Source organism: Lissotriton helveticus, chromosome 1_1 (genome assembly GCF_964261635.1).
Source record: "Lissotriton helveticus chromosome 1_1, aLisHel1.1, whole genome shotgun sequence".
NCBI lineage: Eukaryota > Metazoa > Chordata > Amphibia > Caudata > Salamandridae > Lissotriton > Lissotriton helveticus.
This window is the reverse complement of record NC_136057.1, coordinates 1,867,111,002-1,867,135,534: the sequence shown is the minus strand read 5'-3', so window position 1 is coordinate 1,867,135,534 and position 24,533 is coordinate 1,867,111,002. Positions and strand designations below refer to the sequence as shown.

The 24,533-nt window shown below is 45.6% G+C and overlaps 1 protein-coding gene across 1 annotated transcript in view; it reads right to left on the bottom strand.

Moving 5' to 3' along the window:
• Positions 1-24,533, bottom strand: part of CACYBP (calcyclin binding protein) — a 79,179-nt gene that overhangs the window by 35,604 nt on the left and 19,042 nt on the right. Inside the window, exon 2 of the mRNA XM_078641936.1 lies at positions 14,103-14,313. Coding sequence (XP_078498062.1) covers positions 14,103-14,313 — 211 coding nt within the window. The remainder of the gene's footprint in view (positions 1-14,102; positions 14,314-24,533) is intronic.

Sequence of the window (24,533 nt, the reverse complement as noted above, 5' to 3'; positions counted from 1 at the left end):
ATTCCCCGGGCCGCGCTGTGATTGGCTGACCTGACTTGTTTGAGACAAGTTGTCACGTATGCTTTCCAGTTTCCTTATGGGATACAGCTGCAAGGTGATGGCAGCGCAAGTGACAATCATCATATACTTCAGAGGCCCAGACAAAGGGTCATACGTTATCGACTGCTAATCCACTGCTGGGGGCACAGTGACACCGCTTTTCACTGCGAGATCGTCCCCTTCTCACGCCGGATCCATCGGGGACCCCCCCCATGTGACTACAACAGGCCTGCCTGCGCGGACTAAGCCACCATCATTTCCATTCTGCGGCGCTGCCTTGAGTCTACCCCCACGTACCATCGTATCGCCCCTGTGCAAAGTGAATTAACTCCTCACCGCGAGGACGACCCCCTTCTCACACTGGCTCCAGTGGGGACCCCCCACGTGACTACAACGGACCTGCCTGCGAGGCCTCAGCTACCATCATTTTAGTTCGGTAGTGCAGTCTTGAGTTTACCCCCACGTACCATCGCATCTCTGGGCATGTTGCTGCCTCCCTGGCTGGAGCGTCTCCCACTCTAGGCGCTGCTGCCTGTCCTGGATCAAAAAACTGCCAAAGCTCTTATATACAGACGGCGTATACGAGGTCGACCAACTTACACCAAGACACAGGCGGTGCTCCCCACCATCATTTGCTGTGAATCCAGCGAAGGAATTTTAGTTTCACGGCAAACTCTATGTACTTCTTTGGCTAATTAATGCAAACCGAACGCACATTTTTGTGATGGTATTTGTTTTTTGTTTTTTTATTAAAGGGCTTGACGTTTAGCTGAGATGTCTGTTTACTTTAAAGCAAATCCAGCTAAGGGATTAATTGTTTACTATGATGCAAACCAAGGACGCATTTTTGTCATGATTTTTGTTTGCTTCATTTTCGGTGGTATTCATATTCGGCTGCGCTCTCTGTCTAATTTAATGCAAATTAAGTGAAGGTATTTTAGTTTACCTGCGATCTCTTTGTAGTTTGTTGTCTAATTCACTGCAAACCGAGCCGCATATTTGTAATGGGGTTTGTTTTATTTTTTGTTTTCGATGGGCTTTACGTTTAACTGAGATCTCTGCTTACTTTAAAGCAAATCCAGCTAAGGGATTAATGTTTGGCTGCGATCTTGGTTTACTATAATGCAAACCGAGGGGGCATTTTTGTGATAAATTTTGTTTGCTACATTATCAGACGTATTCATGTTTGGCTGCGATCTCTGTCGAATTTAATACAAATCCAGCGAAGGAATTTTAGTTTGGCTGCAATCTTGGTGTACTTTTTTATTTAATTCACTGCAAAGCGATCCGCATATTTGTAATGGGCTTAGTTTATTTTTTTATCAAACGTCTTTACGTTGAGCTGAGATGTCTGTTTAGTTTGAAGCAAATCCAGCTAAGGGATTAACGTGTATCTGCGATCTTTGTTTACTATAATGCAAACAGAGTGCATTTTTGTGATGATTTTTGTTGGCTTCTTTATCGGCCGTATTCATGTTCGGCTGCGATCTCGGTAGAATTTATTACAAATTCAGCTAAGGTATTTTAGCTTTGCTGCAATCTTTGTGTACTTTTTATTTTAATTCACTGCAAAGCAATCCACATATACTTGTAATGGGATTTGTTTTTGTGTTTTTTATCAAACGTCTTTACGTTGAGCTGAGATGTCTGTTTACTTTGAAGGAAATCCAGCAATGTTACATCGGATACTCCCCTTTCCTAACTCTTGACTTTGTTGTGTTAAAACACCTCCCCCCTCGGCGTTGTGCCCACGGGCACACACTGCCTGCGAGCCAGTGGGCTTTGTCCAGTGTAACGCTTTGTGGTATTTTAGACGCCAATTTCCTAACAGACAAATGTGAGGGTTGCGAAGCCAGAGGTGTGTATCTCAGCAGAAGCAGCAAGCAGGCAGGACGTGGCAGGGATTTGCATCGGAGACGTGAGAGCCCCGAGAGCGCAGTGGTGATGTGTTGAGGAGGGGGAGAGACGAGCAGGGCAGGGGGAGGGCTGGTCTTAATAGTAACAATGAAAATAGACTGTTTTAATTTACCACCACCACTACATCCACCACCACCACATCCACCACATCCACCTCCACCACCACATCCACCTCGACCACCACATCTACCACCACCACATCCACCACCACCACATCCACCACCACCACATCCACCACCACCACATCCACCACCACCACATCCACCACCACCACATCATCCACCACATCCACCACCACCACATCCACCACCACCACCACATACACCACCACCACATCCACCACCACCACCACATACACCGCCACCACCACATCCACCACCACCACCACACCGCCACCACCACATCCACCACCACCACATCCACCACCACCACACCGCCACCACCACATCCACCACCACCACATACACCACCACCACATACACCACCACCACCACCACTACATCCACATCCACCACCACCACATCATCCACCACATCCACCACATCCAGCACCACCACCTCCACCACCACATCCACCAGCACCACCACATCCACCTCCACCACCACATCTACCACCACCACATCCACCACCACCACATCTACCACCACCACATCCACCACCACCACATCAACCACCACATCCACCACCACCACATCCACCACCACCACATCCACCACCACCACCACCACCACCACCACCACATCCACCACTGCCACCACCACATACACCGCCACCACCACATACACCGCCACCACCACACCGCCACCACATACACCACCACCACATACACAACCACCACATCCACATCCACCACAACCACTACATCCACCACCACCACATCATCATCCACCACATCCACCACATCCAGCACCACCACATCCAGCACCACCACATCCACCACCACATCCACCACCACCACCACAACCACTACATCCACATCCACCTCCACCACCACATCCACCACCACCACATCATCATCCACCACATCCAGCACCACCACATCCACCACCACCACCACATCCAAACCAACACAAATAAAAAATGTATCATTTACAATGCTAATAGCTCTAACTTTTGCAAAGGCGAGACCGTTGCATTGTAAATGCTTGTTTTATAATAACTTGGCTCAATTATACGAACTAGACATTGTCGGGCCTCCTCGCCCAAAACCAGCTCATATATTGAGGACTGACTCTTCCATTCTTACATCCTGCAAGAGCAAAACGCCCATATGTTGCAGAAGAGCTGTCCAATAGTATAAACGGAAATTAGGTATCCCCCATCCTCCTCTAGCCCTAGGTAAAATACACAATTTAATAGCTCTCCTAGACCTACGGTAGCTCCAAAGTAACCTAGAGCAAATTCTATCAATTCGAACAAAAAAAGGATGTAGGAAAAAGCAGAGGGATCGTACGAAATAAATACAAAAATTTTGAAAAAATAAGCATTTTTAAAACATTACTAGGCCCATAAAGAGAAAAATGAAGATTATTCAGCCGTTCAAACGTCTTATTTACTGACACTGTGATTGGGTCGAGATTCAGCCGGACAATATCATCTATTTTTGCTGTAATTTTGATGCCCAGATATGTAGCTTCCGATTCAAAATTCATATCATTTGGGCGCCCCGCTTCTGAGTGAAGTAGTCTTTATACCCCGAGTGCTCCCCAAATTTGTCGGCTACTTCCACTATCTTAGGTAACGCAGTTTTGATATCTGAAGTTGTGATTGCAATATCATCTGCGTATGCGAATACCTTATACGCTATATCAATATCCAAACTGGTTCAGTTCCAACTTTATTTTCTAAGCTTTTTAAAAAGGGCTCAATGTACAGAGCGAATAACAATGGGGAGCAGGGACACCCTTGTCTCGTCCCCCTTATTATTGCTATGATTCCAGAGAGTTTACCCAAGATACGGATTGAGGCCTTTGGCTGAATATACAGAGCTTGTATTGCCTTAGAGAATTCCACCGGGAATCCCTTCCAGGCTAGGACTGACCATAGAAACCTCCAGGAAACCCTGTCAAATGCTTTTTCTGCATCTAACAGGGCTACCGCGACAGGAGAATTAGTAGCTTGCGACCAGTCCAACAAGGAAATGATTCTTTTAATATGATCAGTTGTATCTAGTTTCATAATAAACCCATGTTGTCTTTTAGATACTAAGCTAGGCATAAGATCACTTAACCTATTAGCTATTATCTTTGAGCAGATCCTGCTATCAGTGTTTAAAAGAGAAATCGGTCTATACGACCCCATATCAGTATCCTTCTTGCCTTTTTAAAAAAAAATTACTATATTTGCCTCAGACCATGAGTCTGGAGGGTTGCCCAAGAAAGATTGTTGACATATTTCTGCTAACTCTTTTTTAAGCACCTTTCTGAAGGTGCGATAAAACTCGAGTGGTATGCTATCAGGACCCATAGCCTTACCAGGAGATAAATTTAATAAAGCTATTTCCAGTTCTTCCCAGGTTATAGGAGCGGACAGCAACGTTTTTTGCATATCCGTAAGTGCAACAGTCTATAAATCTCTCAATTATCCACCTTCTCCATAACTTAATGCCTCATCTGCTGATTCACTATATAGATCTTGATAAAACCTTTGAAAGGCACCTAAGACGCCTTCTTTAGTTTCTTGCATGACACCGTGTGTGTCGAGAATCTTGGAGATATCATTGAAACTGCTTTCTGCCTGAGCCTTTTAGCCAAGATTCCCCCAGTTTTTTCATTAAATTCATAAGATTCCTCCTTATGTTGGATATATTTTAACGCGATTTGATCAGCAATATTAGCATACACAGTAGCTCTTTTTATGGTAAGATCTCTTTGGGCCGCAGCGACGTCCTGACCAAGTCTAATCATCTCGGCTAGATGTTGTTCAGCTAACAGGACCATTTTAGAGTCATTCCTATGTTTAACCAATAATCCTTTACGACGTGCAATCGAAAAACTAAGGGTTTCACCCCTGACTGTGGCTTTAAAAGTATCCCAAACTATCTGATTCGAGGCAGTTCCTTTATTAACTTTAAAAAACTCCTGTATCACCTTAGCCATAAATTTACAATACTCTTCATCCAATAACAGAGTCCTTTCAAAAGACCAAGCCTGGATTCCCTCTCCTATCTGTGGGCCTAGAAGAAGATCAAGTATTAAGGGATTAGGGGGGGGCGCTAGAGGGCGCACTGCGGGATGGCTGGCATGTAAGTCAGCTCCGCCGGACGGGTGCGGACTAAACGCCTTTCCTACCCCTAACGAAAAAGTACGGCAGCATAAAAAATGAAGATCGGAAGACGGAGGCAATAAACGGGAAGAATTTCGGCTCTGCACGAGCGCCCTGGGAGGAGAAAATAAACGTAAATACAAGTGGAGGCGAGAGGAGATTCAAAAAGGCGGCGCCGAAGAAACAGAATCACAGGTCTCACCGGCGAGAACCAACGTTGGCAGGCTGGCGGACCGCAGGATTATCACCCCAGTAAGTGGGCGCCCCAGCGCTTCTAAGGTCCACGGGAGGGGAGACCTTCCTCGCTAAGTGAAAACTGTGGACAAAGTTGCGTTCCACCGCACGCAAAATGGCGGCGGCGCTGGAACACAAAGACATTGCTGATACCACGGGATGCGGCGGGCGCTCCGATACCACGAGGCTGCAGGCAGGCGGACAATAAGGGAGAGCAAGCTCCTATAGAGGCTGGGCAGAAGCGGCGGAAAACAGGTGGAAAACGCTGGAGGGCTAGCACGCGAGGCACTGCACCAGGTGACCGACTGCGCGCCACTGTTGAAGAGGCAACGGGGGAAACGAGAGGTGCGCAGTGCGAGCACGGCATTTCAGACGTGCAGTGTACACGGAGACCGCGATACTACCTGGAAACCTGGAAGCCTGCACAACTAACTGACTGCCCTACGGGGCGACCGGAGGAAAGGCGAAGAAAACGAAAACTACATGCCAGCACTATAGACAGGTGAGGGCTAAACTGTCTGCCGCGAACATTCGCTCCATAACCGCACGCTAACGAGACCTGCAGGTCCCTAGAGCCACGCATGACTACGATCTACATTCCCCCAGATGCACAGCGCCTGGCATGGTGTAACACGGAGAGAATGAGGCAACACTGCGCACATTAAAAGAATAAGAGCCAAGACACTGCACAGCAAAGCCGGGCAGAAAAGTGAGTGCACGGAGGGGCTAATGCATAGTGCTACAACGCAGTCGGCTACACGAACACATCCACGACGTAATCGAACTACCGCGGTGAACGAGGTCACTAAGAGCCCAGATCCACAGCGATCTACCCCTCGGACTCATCCCAAAGTAATGGAGAAACCCGACAAACAACAGACGAAACTGCCCTTTGAATCCAGAAAGCCAACCAAATCTAACGCACCTACTTCGGAAGCGGAGGGTGATCAAGAACTGGGTGAGGGTGCAGGCATGGAATCTGTGTTGAGGGCCATTCAGCAAAGCTTACAGGAAATGAACAATAAACTAGATAACGTCATGCAGAGAGTGGATACCATGACAGCGAAACTGGAGAAGCACGACGAGCGGCTAGTGGAGGCTGAGCAACGGATCTCTACAGTGGAGGACGAGTCGAGGATCACCACGAAAACTTGTGGAAATATTGAAAAGACACTGGAGGGGCTAAAAGCGAAGGTGGAAGATCAAGAAGCGAGATCACGCAGGAATAATGTACGCATTTCGGGCCTGCCGGAGTCGACAAACACGGGCAAGATGGAGACATACATAGAAGCAATGCTGAAGGACATATTTGGCGCAGGAAGCTTCTCGGAGGTATTCCTAGTCGAACGGGCGCATCGATCTTTGGCGCCAATCCCTAAGCCGGGAGCCGCACCTCGAATGATTATTGCCCGCATGCTGAATTACAGGGATAGGGACACAGCTCTGAGACTTGCGAGGGAGAAGGGTACTATAGAGTATCAAGGCAACACCCTGGAATTCTATCCAGACCACACCATGGCGGTGCAGTTGGCGAGAAAGGAATTTGCCTCGGTGAAAAAGAAACTCAGAGAGATGGGACTTCAATATGCGATGCTGTACCCGGCCAAACTAAAAATCATCAATGCGGGTAAACCGGTGATTCTTCAAACGGTACAGGCTGCACAGGATTACATCAAGACAGTAGGGAAGCGCCGAAAGGAACGGGAAAGAGAAGACAGGATGAGTGATAACAACAGAGGATAAATGGCTGAGACACAAAGGACCGGCGGGATCTCGAAAGTCCGTTGGCTGCTGTTCATACGTTCCCCCCCGTAAATTTAATTTCTTATTTTTCTCCATATCCTTCGCAAGAGCGAATGCGGTAACGCGTAAAACGGATATCTGTGGAACAAGTAGAAGGTAATATGTGGAACGTGGGACTTACTGAAGGACATGGAGTGACTAACCGACGGAGCTGCGAAGAGTGAGAACATTAGTACTGAACAGTGAGTACATTAGCGCTCCCTGCTGTTGGTCCAATGTGGTGCAATTTTGGGGGAGGTCTTTCCTCGGGGTACGTACGCGGCACTCCAGCTGCCAGGAGCCCATGACCTACTGTACTGTGATAATGACTGCATGGGGGGGCTCACATGAGAGAAGAAAGATCCCAAACAAGTTGATAATATTAATATTTCTGGAACAACGAGATCTGTTGACATGAATAGGGTGTGATGGGGAGGAAAGGAAAAGTAATATGTTACTACGATGTTGGAATGAGCACCCGTCCACATCCACAATGTGGATGGAGACGTGTGCACCTGGCGACACCCCCAAGAGGGTGTACCCCGCTTCAAGGTTTGGTACTGGTTTGATGTTAATAAGGGGATGGCTTTGGCAAAGTTTGGGTGCTGAAGTGGGAGGAGGGAGGGAAGGGATGTTGAGAATTGTTCAAAAAGATGCACTGTGTCTGAGAGGCATTGCAACCTCTTTAACTACCAAATCTGCGAGTGTTTGGCTCATGCTCATCACCAGAGAATTTATACGATTGTGTCCATTAAGACACACTGCTGGACGACTAGATGCAGTAGTAAGTCCTGGCATGCTCAATCGACAAGTAGACTTAAAGACGTGGTACACAATAATACACTAAACTTCATGACTTGGAACATAAGGGGATTAGGCAACCCAAAGAAGATACTGCAAATGTTTGCGTTCCTTGACAGGGCACAGGTAGATGTTGCATTTCTACAAGAAACGCACCTGGCACCGACAGGTACGTCCACGCTGGGTAACAGATGGGCGGAATCTATCACTAGCTCAAACTACTCAACATACGCAAGAGGGGTTAGCATACTGATAAAGAAAGGGACACACTTCCAGATTTCAGAAACGCACAAAGATACAGAGGGCAGATATGTCGTGGTGGTAGGTAAGGTTCGACAACGAAAGGTTGCATTAGTGAACGTGTATGGCCCTAACATTGACGACCCTCAGTTTTATGAGACACTATGGCACACTATTGCAGACATACAAGCTGAGAATATAATTTGGGGGGGAGATTTTAATGTCACACTAACAGACGGACTGGACAGAACGCTGAACACACAGGAACCACATACGAATGCGAGGGCGATGCTACTCGACACGTTGACAGACCTACACCTGAGCGACTTATGGAGGATAATGCACCCAGGGGAACAAATGGCGACACACATAAATACAGCACGCGGCAGTTGGTCCAGACTGGACTTCTGGTTAGGCACACAGGATATAATAACATGGGTTGTAAATGTCAAGCACCTCCCCAGAACGCTTTCGGATCATAGCCCCGTGCTATTGGAGATGCGAATCCCCTGCTATACACCACCACCTTTCACATGGCGTTTTAATGCACAAGCCCTGCGTGACCCATTGTATGTGGATACCATTCAGAAAGCGATATCGGAGTATTTTGAGCTAAATTCCCCCACGACGGACGACCCCTGTGGGAAGCTTTCAAAGCCACGATAAGGTGAGTATGCATTAGCACGACTTCAGGCATATTAAAAGACATTCGCCAACAATTGAAAACACGTGAAGAGGAAATACATAAGTTAGAACAGCGATACACACAAACTGGAGACAAAACTGTGTTAGGGGAAATACAGGCACTACTGTCGGAACACCGCACATTTGCAGAGGACGAGTTGAAATATATTTTCAAAAGGACAACTGCAAGGAGGTATGGAGAGGGAGGTAGACCGGGAAGGGCCCTGGCGGACAAGATATGTACAGGTAGAGCGCCTCAACATGTTACAGCAATCCAGACCAAGGCGGGCGTACTCACACACGACATCAAAAACATACTGGCCGAGTTTATGGGCACTTATGAGGCATTATATGAGGCGAGACCATTGATACCGCAAGACAAACTGTTGGAATATATGGCAGATGTGGAGCTGGCGTGGCTGGCCGACGGACATAGGGAATATCTAGCTCGTCCCCTTACGGTCCAGGAAGTATTAGATACCATTAGACGTCTGCCGCACGGAAAAGCTCCGGGGCCAGACGGGTTCGTGATTGAATTTTATAAAAAGTTTGCGGACACGCTTGCTCCGCATCTGATAAACCTGTACGAGACAGCACACGCAGAACAAACATTACCGGTTTCAATGAGGGAAGCGTTAATAGTTGCACTATTAAAGCCAGGAAAGGATCAGGAACAATGCGATTCCTACCGCCCTCTCTCGCTAATAAACTTAGACACTAAAATAATAGCGAGCATACTAGCTGACAGATTAAAACCTCTAATGCCGCTAGTGATCAGGCCCGACCAATCTGGTTTTATATCGGAAAGATCAACCACACATAATACCCGCACACTGTTTGCTTTGGCACATTATCTGGCACCAGACAAAGGCCGTGGCAGTGTTACTAGACGCGGCCAAGGCGTTTGATACAATTGACTGGCCTTTTTTACACGCAGTAGTTATACGAATGGGTTTCCCACCGTTATTCATAGGGTGGATAACGATGTTATACACGAACTTAACTGCACGCATACGGATAAATAGACATCTGTCGGACCCCATAGCGATATGTCGCGGTACCAGACAAGGGTGTCCTCTGTCGCCTATGCTGTTTGCTCTTATACTTGAGCCCCTGGCCTGCAAGATCGGACAGCACCATCACTATTCGGCCATTCAGCTCCCGACACGACCCATTCACATCTCACTATATGCCGACGATATGGTGCTGTATGTTAAGAACCCGGAACAACATCTTAACCCGCTGCTGCGAGAGTATATCAAATTCGGTCAGTACTCGGGGCTACAAATTAACTGGTCCAAGTCCCTTATTCTATCGCTAACAGACAGTACTCATCCGACGGCCCTGGACTACCCACTAGAATGGCAAACTGAGCCTACCAGATATCTGGGAGTGTGGTTCCACAGGGACCCGGAATTGGTTATCCGCACCAACTACGGGAGAACTATATCCACATTGGAAGACAAAATTAAGCGATGGATTAAGCTACCGCTGTCCCTGGCAGATAGAATCGCAATTGTAAAAATGGTCATACTCCCCAAGTTCCTGTACCTGTTCAACAACATTCCTATCAAACCCCCCGCAGAGGTGTTCCGTAACATCAAAACCCTCATACTGACCCTAATATGGGCAGGGAAACAAGCTAGACTAGAATTGAATACGATGACGCTACCATATGCTAAGGGTGGCTTTAAGGTCCCAGATATCTACTTATATTACCTCTGCGCTCAAGCGCAATTTGCGCATTACTGGTTCCATGAAGTGCCTTTCCTAACGCATGTAGCGGTAGAGAAGGGTGACGCTGACCCAATCCCGCTCACGAGCATACTCACTCATAAGAGAGTACGATTACATGACCATGACATTAATCCGGTGAATACCACCACTGAGGCATGGAGGATACTGGGAAAAGTAGCACAAAGCGTGCCACTCTACGCTCCTGCGCTTCCGCTAGCCCATCACCCAGCCCTGTCAGTTACACAGGAGCAAATTGGAATGGAATCACTGAAACACGCGGGAATAGACAAAATAGGCGACTTATACAAGGATGGAGTTTTTCTAACTCTTGACAAACTAGATTACATCAGCAACCCAACACTGTTGTTTAGATTCAATTATTATAGGTTGCAAAGGGCGATGAGAGAACACTTTCCCACATTCCCCGATGAACCACAGGCGCTAGCCCCTTTACAGCTAGTACTTACCACACTTACGGCCTCACATTTAGTATCTAGGTTATATAATAGCGCGCAAATAGACATTGGAGGTAACACGGCGAGGGAAAGATGGGCCACGGCATTGGGTGACACAATTTCGGAAGAGGAATGGGAAGTCACCTGCCTATTGACGGGGTTGCTGACACCTAATGGAAATTTAAGAATTATCCACTATAAATATCTTCACCAAATGTATCACACACCACACAGACTACACAGGTATGGTTTAAGGGACACTTCCAATTGTGTACGCTGTGGACAAGAAAATGCAGACTTTATACATTTAGCGTGGCACTGTGGCCCGGTAGCGAACTACTGGGAACAGGTGATAAAGGCCATTAATTACATACTGGGAGCAACTTTGCAATGTACGGCCAAGATTTGTTTGCTAGTAATAGTACCGCAGCTGCGAGCGCAGAGGCGTAAACTGTGTGTAATAACACTCTTAATGGCAAAGCGGAGAGTATCTCTACATTGGAATAGTATAATGAGGCCCAAGGTACAAAGTTGGTTGGAAGATTTGACGTATTGTTGTGATACGCTTGCCAGATTTGAAGAAGACTTGCCTGTAAGTTCACGCCCCAGGGACTATTGGGCTCCATTTCGACAATACCTGTTAACGAGTACGACGGACTGAAACGTTACTGAAGATCTGAGCAGTATCCGGCCACGTGGAAATGAGTATGGTTATATGAATGAGAATGGAGGAGGGAGAATGCTGTGACACAGTGCTTTGAGAGGGTTTTGTTAATTTGTTTATCTAGTTTACTATGACTTCACATACAATGTATAAAAATAGTAAGAACAAGAACACAAATCCTAGCAATAACAGCATTGTTTACAATCGCACATATCTGATAACTCGCATTCGTATGTGGTTCCTGTGTGTGCAGCGTTCTGTCCAGTCCGTCTGTTAGTGTGACATTAAAATCTCCCCCCCAAATTATATTCTCAGCTTGTATGTCTGCAAAAGTGTGCCATAGTGTCTCATAAAACTGAGGGTCGTCAATGTTAGGGCCATACACGTTCACTAATGCAACCTTTCGTTGTCGAACCTTACCTACCACCACGACATATCATGATCAATAGGTAGAATGTGAAAAAGTTGCGGAAAACAGCTGGGAACATACAGTGTGTTACAAGATTGTGAAGAAGGATAGGATGAATAGAAAGACAATAGTTAGCAGAGGACAATGCTCTACAGGGAGTAAGAAAAACAGGTCATTGAAATTATAAGGCGCGTACTACCCCCGACAAGGCGAATCACTTTTCGCAAGTAGCATGCTACTCCGGAACCCAAAAAGGATTAATGGTGAATTAGTAGAGAGAGATATTAAATTAATTTGAGCGGTGGACATGTGAGTTTGTCATTTAGATTGAAAAGGGATGGTGGAGGGATAGAAGAGGAAAGAGTCTAGAAAGTGTTTTTCTAGAAAGGGTTTAGAAATTGTTTTTTCTTTTTTGTGAGATCATAGCAGTAGGAGGAGGTTTGGGATGGATAATGGAGAGATGGAGAGGGGGAAATGAGTCAGAGGGTACAGCTTAGAAAGGCGTGTTTGAAAGATCTGAACAGTAAAAGTGTTTTGAGATGATGCAAGGTGGAGTAGAGGAGGGAAGAGTCTAGAAAGGGTTATTTTGGGGATCATAGTAGTAGAATGCTTTTTGGGATATTTTGTAGATCATAGTAGTAGAATGCGGTTTGGGATGAGTCAGAGAGCACAGGTAGAGGATATGGAGAGAGGTATTTGGTAGTGCATTGGAGATGCTGAATTAGAAGTAAAGTAATAAATATAAAGATACACTAGAACATGGAAGGTTTATATGTATAAAGAAAATAATATATGTAGATTTAAGTTGCTTTTAATAAACTCAGACTCCAGTATTGCTGTACTTTAAGCTAATTTATTTGATTTTATAATATTTCCTGTAGTTCAATAGGATGCTATTGTAGATAGTTATGATAAAGATTAACTTATTTATGCAGTGATATGTATACATGTTAAACACAGAATAATATAACAATAAGTAATGTTTATAAACATAATTATTATACACATTTATACAAAGGAGTACACATATGTAGGTTCACACATATAGTGCAAATAAATGCTGATCTACTCAGGGATATGGTGCATATTTATGTTTGATATTGTGGTAATGTGGGGCCATTATGGGCCGGTGCAGCGTAAGCTTTACTCACACACAGAACAGATGATAAAATAGATTGTAAAATATAGCTGTTCCAGCTCTTTCATGGAGCACTAACCTTCACCTCCCCTGTTGCTTGTCAAATGCCTCCTCCCCCTGGCTGTGTGCCCTACTAACCCATCACTGTTAATATCGGTCGCAGCCACGGCTTAGCCAAAATAAGAGCCCATCTGCCCCCCTTCACCCCCTCCCCGTTTCAGACAATGAAAAGGATGTACAACATCAATACGGCAGAGCGGCGAAAAGAAGACAACATATGGGAAGGGGTGGGTAAGAAAGCAAATGAACCAATGAAGATGAAATACTAGAGTTTGACACCATAAGCGGAGCACTGTGCAGAAACCAAGGATACTTTAGATGGGAAGATACAAGCAGATGGGTTTAGATGAAGGACTGGAAGCTCAGCCAGAACGCTAAACATACGGATATCCTAACCAGCATCTGAATCCAGAGTCTTTGCAAAACCATTCCTCTGATATCTCAAACCCCTGCATCCCATTTTCTGGGATTCACTCCAAAGCAGATCTCTGGAGGGTTTTCTGATACTGCATTATACAGAGTTCTTTGCAGCATGAACTTGTAAGCCATTTTAACACCACTCTTGTAACGCCAACTCCTCAGAGTACCACACAAAGGAAGCAGATAACATTCTCAACATCACATCTCTCTCTATCAGCACAATACTGCCCTCACTGGAGATTACAAACTCTTTAGTACCATAATTGTTGATCTTCACAGTATAGCCAGAGCTAAGTGGCCCCACAACAGTAGCTGATTTTGTAAGCTCAGAGTCTTCTTTGGCTAACTTCTGATTGACTTTGTTAAGTTCGGTCTCCAGCCTCCGCTGCTCAGCAAGCAGGACTTTGCACACACGTTGCCGGGATGCTTTCGACAGCAGATCTTTAACTTCCTCCAGGTCTTTACGTAGCTTGAGATGATAAAAAGAAAAAATAGCGATTACAGCCTAGTAACAAAACTTTTTTTGTTTTACATTCCTTTATTTACTCAACATGCAAGCCGCTGTCTTACTTTCTCTTTGCCTGTTTTTTTTCTTAATCACTTTCTCTACATTCCAATTCTTTACACTTTTTTTGCATACCATTTCATCAGCATCTACATATGTGAGGTCATGTAACTCGTAGTGCTCTCAAAATAGCATAGTTAAGGGAGACAGAGTTAAGGGTGGTCCACTGCGAAGGGAGCTGGGAGAGAGGACTGATGAATGCAAACCTCTGTCTCAGGAGGGTACACTCAGGACTTCGAAGTCACTCATCCCTATTGTGACAGTCATAGGCAAGTTTCCCATTTCAAGCACACCCAGAGATTACCTCTACCCTTTAAATCCCTTTCTGTCACTATCACATGAGGCATACAGGATAGCCAAGCACTGCCATTTTTCAGCCCTGAAACACAAATTCCTTTGTGTGTGACTTCGAATGTTCATTCAAAAGAAATGCTATATGAAGAGCTCATATAAGTTAGGGTTTGCACAAATGCTACAATAGTGTCATAGACAGGCACCAAGAAGCAGAAGTGATTTAAACCAGGCTTAATGGAAGTTTGCATTACATTGATCAAGAGAAAGGGTATTTAGTTATGTGCATTATTGACTGCCAAGTGTTTTTAGGTCTCGCGACCTGCGGTGCACTGCGTAGCAGTGCTCACGCAAGTCGCGTGAGCTTTTGTAGGTAAAAACCGGTGATTGTGAGCTGCCCTAGGAATCGCACACGCTTGTGCATGTGCGTTTCCTTTTGAGCTCCCCCATTGGCCTTTGCGTGCGTCTTATTGTAAAAGACTGCACGCAATTGGCCCGAAGCACGCGGATAGCTCCTCCCATGGCCTTTTGGTGTCTATTACGCGCACCAAGCGCGTAATAGACACCAATAGGCTGACGGGAGGAGCTATGATTGTGCCCACACAGGCGTGACGTGCACGCCACTTGTTTTTTTTACTGCGTTTAACAACGTAACTTTTTTTTTTTTTAATTGGGCACCAGCGAGGTCAAAGGAGAGGTTTACCTCAGCGTGCATGGACATGAACTCCAAAGCCACGAACGCACCCAGCAAACAGAAACTAATCACTGCCTGTCCGACAAGGTTGATGGCAATGCCTGCCCTGTCCCCACTGTGCACACTAAACCAACAACGTGAGAAAATTGCACAAAAAAACTTACAGCGACTTTGCAGAGGAATTGTTTTATTTTATTTATTATTTGCACAAGATCCCGTGTCCTATGTAGACACGAGGGAACATCGCCAGCCTGCCTGGTAGGCAGAGACAAGCTGCAGAGGGACTTCTTGCTGCACGGAGCTAAAGTGCGTGAGACCGCAATGCCTCGGAATGCCAGGTTGGATACTTTTCTCATGATAAAAGGCCTAACAAGTGCCGCATTCCTCGCAGCGCCCTCCCTCCTTCCCACAGAAAGGTATGAAAGCCTCCGTAGAATGCATCCTGCTCCGTGATGTAAGCGCCGAGGTATCTTGGAAGTACTCGCGTTGGAGCTGTGGGTAGTTTAATAGTAGTTTTAATTCTTTTTGTATGCTTGCTTAATGCTTCCTAGAGCACGCAGGTAGAGTTGTGAATTGTGTACATTTGTGGCAGTCGAATTTTCTCAAAGTCTAGGAGTGGTGAGGAAGGCTGGCACATGGCGCACCAGTCTGCCAGGAGGTATTGAGAGCGGGGTTCTCTTTAGATCCGTAGTGGTCGCCTGTTCCATTGGGACTGGTTATGGGAGCCTCGCTGGCATCTTTAATGTCCTTGCATTCCATTGGTGGAATGCTGGTTTCTGTGGCTTATTCTGCCGACTGTTAGAAGTGCCATGCATGGCTGCTTGACACTGGAGTTTCACTGCGCTGCCCTGGGTGTTTGCTCGTGCAGCTGCACCTTTCAGTAGTGAGCAATCCTACTACAGTGTATCTGCAGCAGACTGTTGGGGTGCATGTAGGAGCGTCCAGTGCAGTCTAGTCCATAATGATAGTACGGACTCTGGTTCTTCCCCATGGCTGAGATGGGTGTTTGGCAGGATCTGTTAGTGAGTTGTGTACATTCAGCGAGATGTCCACGTCTTAAAAATTGAGTAGACTAGTTATTTTTGGGTGGGTGTGTGGTGCCACCCCCTCCCCCTTGCTAGTCTGTGCCTTACTCTGCAGACCGTGTGTATTTATTGGTGCTGCTAGCAGGCGGCTGTAGTGTTCCTGCTTATATTTGCATTCATTACAAAATTGGGCAGACTCTGTTCGGCATTCTACAAGCCCCGCCTTACCCCACTCCAGTGAAAGGCGTGGCTCGCAAAAATCTATTTTTCCGTTCGTGCTTCGAGGAGCATAGGCAGCGTTGGCTCCTTTATATGAGAGGAGGTGGGCAGGGAGTAACGCAGCTCTCTTTGTTTCCTTATTTGTAATGCAATGAGTTTTGTTTAGAAGATGGCGTCTTCCCAGCTTATTGGCACTTTTGGAGGCGGCTTTCCTTAAGATATCCAGTTGTTCTGGTAAGTGTGGCAATCTCCCATGTGCTCTCGTGAATGGTATTGCCACCTTTAGTCAAACTTACTGTGCCAACCGTGTCTCCTCCATATTTACTTTTTCCTATTAGCCCATTCTCTCATCACATTCATTCAATCAGACAGTCTCCTTATTTCCTCTTACCAAATAATTTCACTTCTGTGTACAGCTTCTCTCACCTGTCTTATTCCTCTTACTTCTCCTCTCATAACACCCTATTTTTTTGGTATAGAGGCAGTTTCTCTGCCTCTAGCATATCGTTCCACAGTCTCTTTTCTCCTTCTTCTTAGCTTTTCGTCTATCATGTGTCTCTTTAATTATTATTGTACCCACCAATGTTTAGCTCCACTTCGTGTCTCCATTATACATGTTTTGGGTTTTACTTCACCTGCATTCAGTGTCTCTCTTCCCTATTCATCTCCAGTGCCTCTCTCATTCTCCCCATCCATACTCCAGATTCTTAAAATAAACTTTATACTGAGCAAAAGTAAAAAACATAGTCATTTTCAAAGTCAACAGTTCTAACTTTAACAATTGCAAGACCTATTGCATTGCAAATGCTTGTTTAATGTCCAGTGGCCTTACATCTCAAGATTAGATGGACTCAACATTTGCGTAGCTGACTATACCACCTTTTTTGTTTACTTTGTCACTTTCACGAAGTCGGCAAATGCAAAACAAAAGAAACAAACATTGGCATAGCCAATAGGTCTCGCCTTTGGGACCTTATAAGTGTTTAGCCATGCACAGTTGATGTTGTTGCACCAAGGATACTGTGCTGCATAACTAAATACTTATACAGTCCCAAAACCAAGACCTATTGGCTAAGCAAATGCTTCTTTTTGTTACTGTCATTACATAAAAATAACTTTAGATATCATTGGCCTGCCTTTGTATTTTTACAACAGCTTTTTTGCAGAAGACATATGCTTTTCAATTGTTAATTGTATTCATTAGTCATTTAAAGTTAGGAGTTTATTGCTGTAATTGAAACAATGCAAACAAATTACATTATGAATTGCTATCAATTAACGCTTTAAACATTGTTTTTAACTAGTATGTATTTTTAATAGTACTGATTTTTATTTAGTTTCTTGATTTTTAATTAGGGATTTTTTTATAATTGGTAAACACAAGGGTTGTTTCTCCATGGGGGTGTAGGAGCGTCACCCTCCCCCCACACCCCTTTGAGCCGCCATAAGTCACAGCATATAGAATTTATAATGACTACATATTGGTTTTTTGGTTTACGTTGCCCAGGTCTCAGCACTAGGTTTCAGAGGGGAGGTGGGGGCAATTCTATTGATTGGCAGGCAGGCAGAAAGGCTGCATAATAATGGCTGGTGCCATGATGTGAAGTGCACCTGTCAGGTTGAACTGGCCTCTTACTGTGCCCAGCTTGACATGGACAATTCAGACCCACTGAACTTGCACTGCCTTAGAATCCCTGGGGAGCTCATTTCCATCCCCCCAGTCTCCTTTGGAGCGCTGGGTTCACTGCCCCAACCAATCCTGGCTGTCCTGTTCCACAGGCAGGGGTGGGAGAATAATAGAACGACCAAACATTGTGTGGCTTTATATTGAAGTCACAAAGTCATTGGCCATGTTTCTATTCAAAGATGATGCAATATGCTTTCCTCGCGCACAGCGCCATCGGAGGAATGGATGAGGCCCTCACACTGGACAAAAGAACAGCTTGAGATTTCTGAAGCACTCCGTCAGAGCGTGTTGGTGTTTTCACTCCATCGGCCGTGTGAGTGTTTTGCTGTAGACTCTTCCTCCGTTATCTACGGGGCAACCAGGTTCACTGAGAAATGCTCTCATTTATCCAGAGTATTGGAAGGAGCGAGAAAGGTGTCAGAAATCCCACTTTTTTGGCCAGTGGATTCCCTGTGCTTGAAGGGAGGGGAAGAGAAGTCACCTTCATTCTTTTCCCCAAGTATGTGATTTGAGGTCCCAGCCGGGAGGCGCAGCCTAGGCCTGGCGGGTGTTCTTTTGGACGGTGACAGCATTCGGTCAGTAATGCTTTTTACCAAATTAAATGTAATACTAGTAAAACAAAACACAAATGTGCTGTGAACAGTCACACTAATAGACCTCACTGTGTAAATTACTATTTGGTGACTGTGACCAGTCAGCAGTTTTTATACTGGCAGCGCTTGCAGCAGAAAGGGAAGTGTATTTTAAATGGAGGATGTTGCATTATGGTCAGAGCTGCCAACTTTAAGACTGTGAACCGGGCTTCGACTCTCGGCGTCTGCTCAACATCCTGTGATTCTCAGTTAATCACCTAATCTCCTCCTGCCTTTCAAAAATTAAAGGTGCCCTTGTGTGAAGTAACTGGTGCTCGTGTAAAGTGCTTTGGTTCGAGTTTGCACTACTTAGAACTGAAAACAAAATTATGAAATGTTTGATTTGAAAGAAACTTTCCATTTTTACTGGAAAGATCTGCTTTGTTTACCACTCTCGACACTGGTGTGGGGGGAGGGGGGGGACGCTCATGCCATGCAACAGTTTTATTTCTTCTGGCCTCACTTTGTGCCTCATCATCACACCGCAGTTTCCCCGGACCTATGTCTGGGGAGTTAAGAAACTAGACCGTCTCCATAGTAGAGATACTTGTTATTGCAGCTGAGCTATGGTGTTGTGCTCGTACTCATGCAGCCAAACGCCGTATGCTAGCGCACTCCGAAAGTCAGCAGACGCGGTTAGAAATCTCAGTGATTTGACTGAGTGAGGGAGCTTAGGTACCAAGGGACCCAGGCACCTGTGTGCAGATGCCCGTTCTGGTACTTGGAGATGTATGTAGTTGGCAACTGTGGTGCTGCCGGGGCCATGCACTGCCCCCCGGTGAATTGCTTCTCAGGGCCCAGCAGGCCAGTCAAAAAAGGCATGACAAAAAAAAAAGAAACAACCACTAACAAATGGGATGAGAAGGGAAGGGCTGTGGCAGCCGTCCCTGCCATTCACTCCGAGGAAGACGACACTAAGGGTGCGGGCCAGCGGCGTGTGTTGGGAAAAGAGGAAAAACAAAATGTGATGCCTCATAATTAAGAGGCCTTTAATTGCTGCCACAAGCTGTTGCGCGACAAAGATGAGTGCTCAGCAAAAGATTTAGCGCCAGTGTCAGTAACTGAAATGCACAAGGACTGCAAACAACAATGGAAGAGCTAATTAAACAGGCACATAAGCGTCAAGGCATCATCTATCTGAGAGATGTCAACTATTGCAGGGAAATATGTAGGTTCTATGAAATATAAAGGCCTCCTCTTAAAAACAACTGAGACAAGCGCTGAAAGACAAGCGCGGCCCGCGGCCGCGATAGTTAATCTGTTTACGAGAGAAAAACAACGCCTGTAGACGCCGGGGGCATGTACAGCGTTTACCTTGCGGGAGCGAGCAGCGGCAGGCGCGATAATTGCTAACAGATGGAGCCGCTGCTCGCTCCTGCAAGGGAAACGCCAAACGTGCACGAGTGCAGTGCCAATGGAGAAAAATGCAAAACATGCACGTTTGACCAAAAGTCCTGAGCTATTCCAAGAGGTCCCTCCTAAGCAGCACTTGTGCGCTGCGTAGGCGAGACCAAAAAAGCAGCTGATTCGTAATGCCAGGGAGAGGAGCCTGGTGACAATCTTGGTAAAAACTGTATACTATGCCACAGGAAACATCGTTTACAACTCACAAGTTACAACACATGTCATTACAACAAATGTTTTACAACGCGAAATCCATTACAACGCATGTCATTACATCGCATAATCCATTACAACACATTCTCCAAAGTAACGCCACAGTGGAGTTAGAATAGTAATTGCGTTGTGATGGATTATGCGTTTGACATGTGTTGTAACAACATGCGTTGTAATGGATTTTGCAATGTAAATAATTTGTTGTAATGACACGCATTGTAAAGTGTCATATTCCTATGCCACAACAGACCATCTAAGCTAATCTGCCCGGCTCATGCTTGCCTAAGCTCATGACATCTGAACTCTGTGGTGCGCAATACACATATCGGAAGTCTGTCCCTTTGAATTGATCTGAAAGCTACTTGTAAACACAAGACATCAACATGGGAAAATTGGCCTGTCTCTGGTAGAATATATACCCCAGTGTCAATTTGGCCTCAGTAAGAAGCTCACGCTTTCTAGAGAGCTTATCTCTTATGTGTTTAAAAGATATAGTTTCTGGCATCATTGGAGGGTGAGGGGGTGCTAAAAAGTAAGTGGTCTTGGGTGTTTAAAATTGTGGTTTTTAGCACTGCTTTTTAGGATATTAATGATATATTTTGATAGCAGCAAAAACTATTACTTATAGGTTTTTTTAACTTCTACGCTTTAGTAGAGATTTTTGGCGCTGCCTGTTACAGACCGCCTCGCTACCCTCTTCTAGTTGACTCATTGGTGGCAGGGGGTTCTTTCTCCCATCCAGTCGGCCATCTTTAATGCACCGATGAGTGGAAGAGGTCAGCTGTCTAGCACGGACTTCGGGTTTCCAATCACGCATAAAAAACAGGCCAATGCGTAGATGCACGCCGAAGGCGTAAAACCAGTCTACGCATGGGCGGCGCCAGGGATGCTGGCTGGGTGACACCGGAGGGTAGCGACTTCACTTCTCCCAAGAGGACTTAATGAGCTGGCTTCCTAAAGGGGGAAAGTGGGTCTGTGATATCTTTATTCCTACTATCACACTGGCTCGCAAATGTTCTCACTGCAAATGGAACCCAAAGCTAGCTTTGGACTCTGGCATGCCTTACCACAACTGCAAGGAAATACATAAGGCTAAAGGGACCTGACTCAGGAAAAGCTTCTATGTGCCCTGTTGAATGCATGGCCGATGGTCAAACACAATACTGAGATACATGAACTGATTGTACATTTAGAATTAGCCCAAGATTCGGTCACAAATAATCAGTCTACAGAAGATTCTAGACCATAATTAGTAGAAGCTAGCCCTCCAGGATATTTGATTGTCAGACTAGATAGTGCCTCTGGCAGAGGGAGGGAGGAGGGGGCTGGCAATAATTTCAATAAAATTTCTGAGCTGCACCTTGCAGCCCATTAGCTTTGACTTACAAGATGTCTGTGAGATAGCGCAGTTCAGATTTAAAGCTAATAACAAGCTTCTCTTTTTTGGGCTTTTGTGAATCATCACCCTGGCTCTCGTATGAACCCTTAATTGTTGCCCCCAATTTTACTATTTTAGGCAATTTTAATCTTCATTTGGAAGATCACAAAAGAAAAGATGTTAGTAGATTTTTAAAACTGATGAACAATTTTTGGGATCTCCAAATTGGTTAACTTTCCCACTCATGCGGAAAGCCACGCCCTTGATGGAATTTTCCTGAATCACTCGGTCTTCGAAGTCAGGAAATGTCCTTCTGTTTGGTTGGTCGGACCTCCTAGCAATTACTTTTACCCTTGAAGTACAGATGGAAGTAGTATGGATACAGGGTAAGCATATATCCTATAAAAGTTGGTGGGAAGCGGCCCTAGATGAAATAATGGTGATAAACATCATTGCACATGCTCCCTCGCCAGAGGCTTTTAACACCTGCTTCCATTGAACAAGTGGCCCCACTCAAATCTAAGATGGCCACGAGAGCCAAGGCTTTTGCACCATGGTTTTCGAACTTGAAAGAGCTTAGACAAAGATGCAGTAGGCAAGAAAGCAGATGGAGGCTTGCTCACATTGCAAGAGAGAAAATTAGAAACAAAGAGCTAACGGTTATAAATAAACGCATCATTTGTTATGCTAAACCTGTATATTATATAAGAAAACTATGTGCTGCTAGCAACACCTGTAATTAACTTTTCCATGCTGTGAAAGAGCTATATACTACCCCACCGCCCCCAGCTCAGCAATTTTTAGAGAATTTGCAAAGCTTTTGTATTAGCGTTGCAGATTATTTTAAAGATAAATACAGACAAAAAACGATTTATTTTCCAGTCTGCATTTAATTTCAAATACGGAAAATAAGTCTTCTTTGAATGATTTTTCCTACTGACCATCATGGTATACAGACAGAGAGAGGGAAGATGAAAATAAGACAATAGATTTCCTAATTAAGCTCAGATCTACAGTAATGTATCGTATTCTATAATGCAAGTTTTTCAAATAATGCTATTACACTGTACACTGATGAAACCTTTTGGACATTCAAATAAGTATACACATTTATCAGTTAACTATGGAAAAATACCCATTGTAGCTTCATGTATGGGTCTCGCCTTTGGGACCTTATAAGTGTTTAGTTATCCAGCTCAATATCCTTAGTGCAACAACATCAACTGTTGCATGGCTAAACAAATATAAGGTCCCAAAGACGAGACGACCTATTGGCTATGCCAATGCTTGTTTTTGGTGTGCCCTGGCCAATTTTTAATCCCAATCCAACCCTGCAGGGGAACCCCCACTCTCCCACGCCTCCTGATAGCCCTGCTTTGGGCACACAAACTGCGAGGAATTTAGGACACATTTTGCAGTGTGACAAACTTTGGGCACGTGGACAGGTGAAGAGCTTGGGGCACAATGTGGGCATGACAACCTTTGGGCATATTGCCAGTTAGAGAAGGGCTTGGGACACACAGTCAGTGAGGGGGTTTTGTGGAGTATGGACAGAATGAAGCCCTTATGCCACATGGATAGTCTGGGGAGTCTGGGGCATAATACACGTCAGTAAGTAGGGCCAATATAGTGTGGGGAATATTGGACACAGAAGAGGTGCACTGGGCAGCCTGCGTGCGGTTACAGGGGCAATTAGGTACAGCTCAGCGAGCTTGGGTCACGTGGCTAGGATGAGGCGCTCGGGGCACGTGGGACATGTGAAAAGCTTGGAGAGGGCACAAGTGTGAGGCTTTGACTGGAAAGAAATGTGAGCAACTGGCGCTATCATGGCGATTTAGTCCCCAGCACCCCCAGTGCGTCACCCGATATGATCAACTTAATCCAAAGCGCCTCGCAGCAGGAATGTGAGCAACTGGCGCTATCATGACAATATAGTCCCCAGCAAGCTCAGTGCATCACCTGATATGATCAACTTAATCCAAAGTGCCTTGCAGCGGCGCTACTTGCAAAATAGTCTCTGTATTGTAAGGAAGGCGTCGATCCTGTGCGGAAGAACACTAACACGTTTCTTAAAGCGCTATGTATATAACTCAATATATATAGTCCCAGTGTCCCACGTACCTTCCGAACCCCCTGCGGGCAGTGTGCCTGTCGCCTTAAGATGCAGACTTTCCCCCAAAACCAGTAATTGAAGTACCTGCTGCTGCCGGCGGCTAATCATCCTATCTCCAGGGTGACATCTGTGCCTGCTGTGATTACAGGGCGCATGCATAGACTGTGAGGAACAGAATGTTTCCAGCCTGGTCCCCGTTGAAGGGGGGGGGGGGGGGGAAGAGATGGAGGCGTAGGGGGAGGTGACGAAGGGCCCTGCTGGTGCCAGTCTGAAAAACACACGCCTGCTTCTGAAACACAAGCATCGGCTGCGCTGCTATAAAAATAACGTTGAAGCGCACAAAATGAAATAAAAAAAATGTTTAAACGTGAGTGGTGACGCGAGTTGTGCGTGCACGCGCGATGGGAAAAAGTGCTGTGCACGTCACACGCATGTGTGTGTGTGTGCGCGTAATAGGAAGCAGTTGGC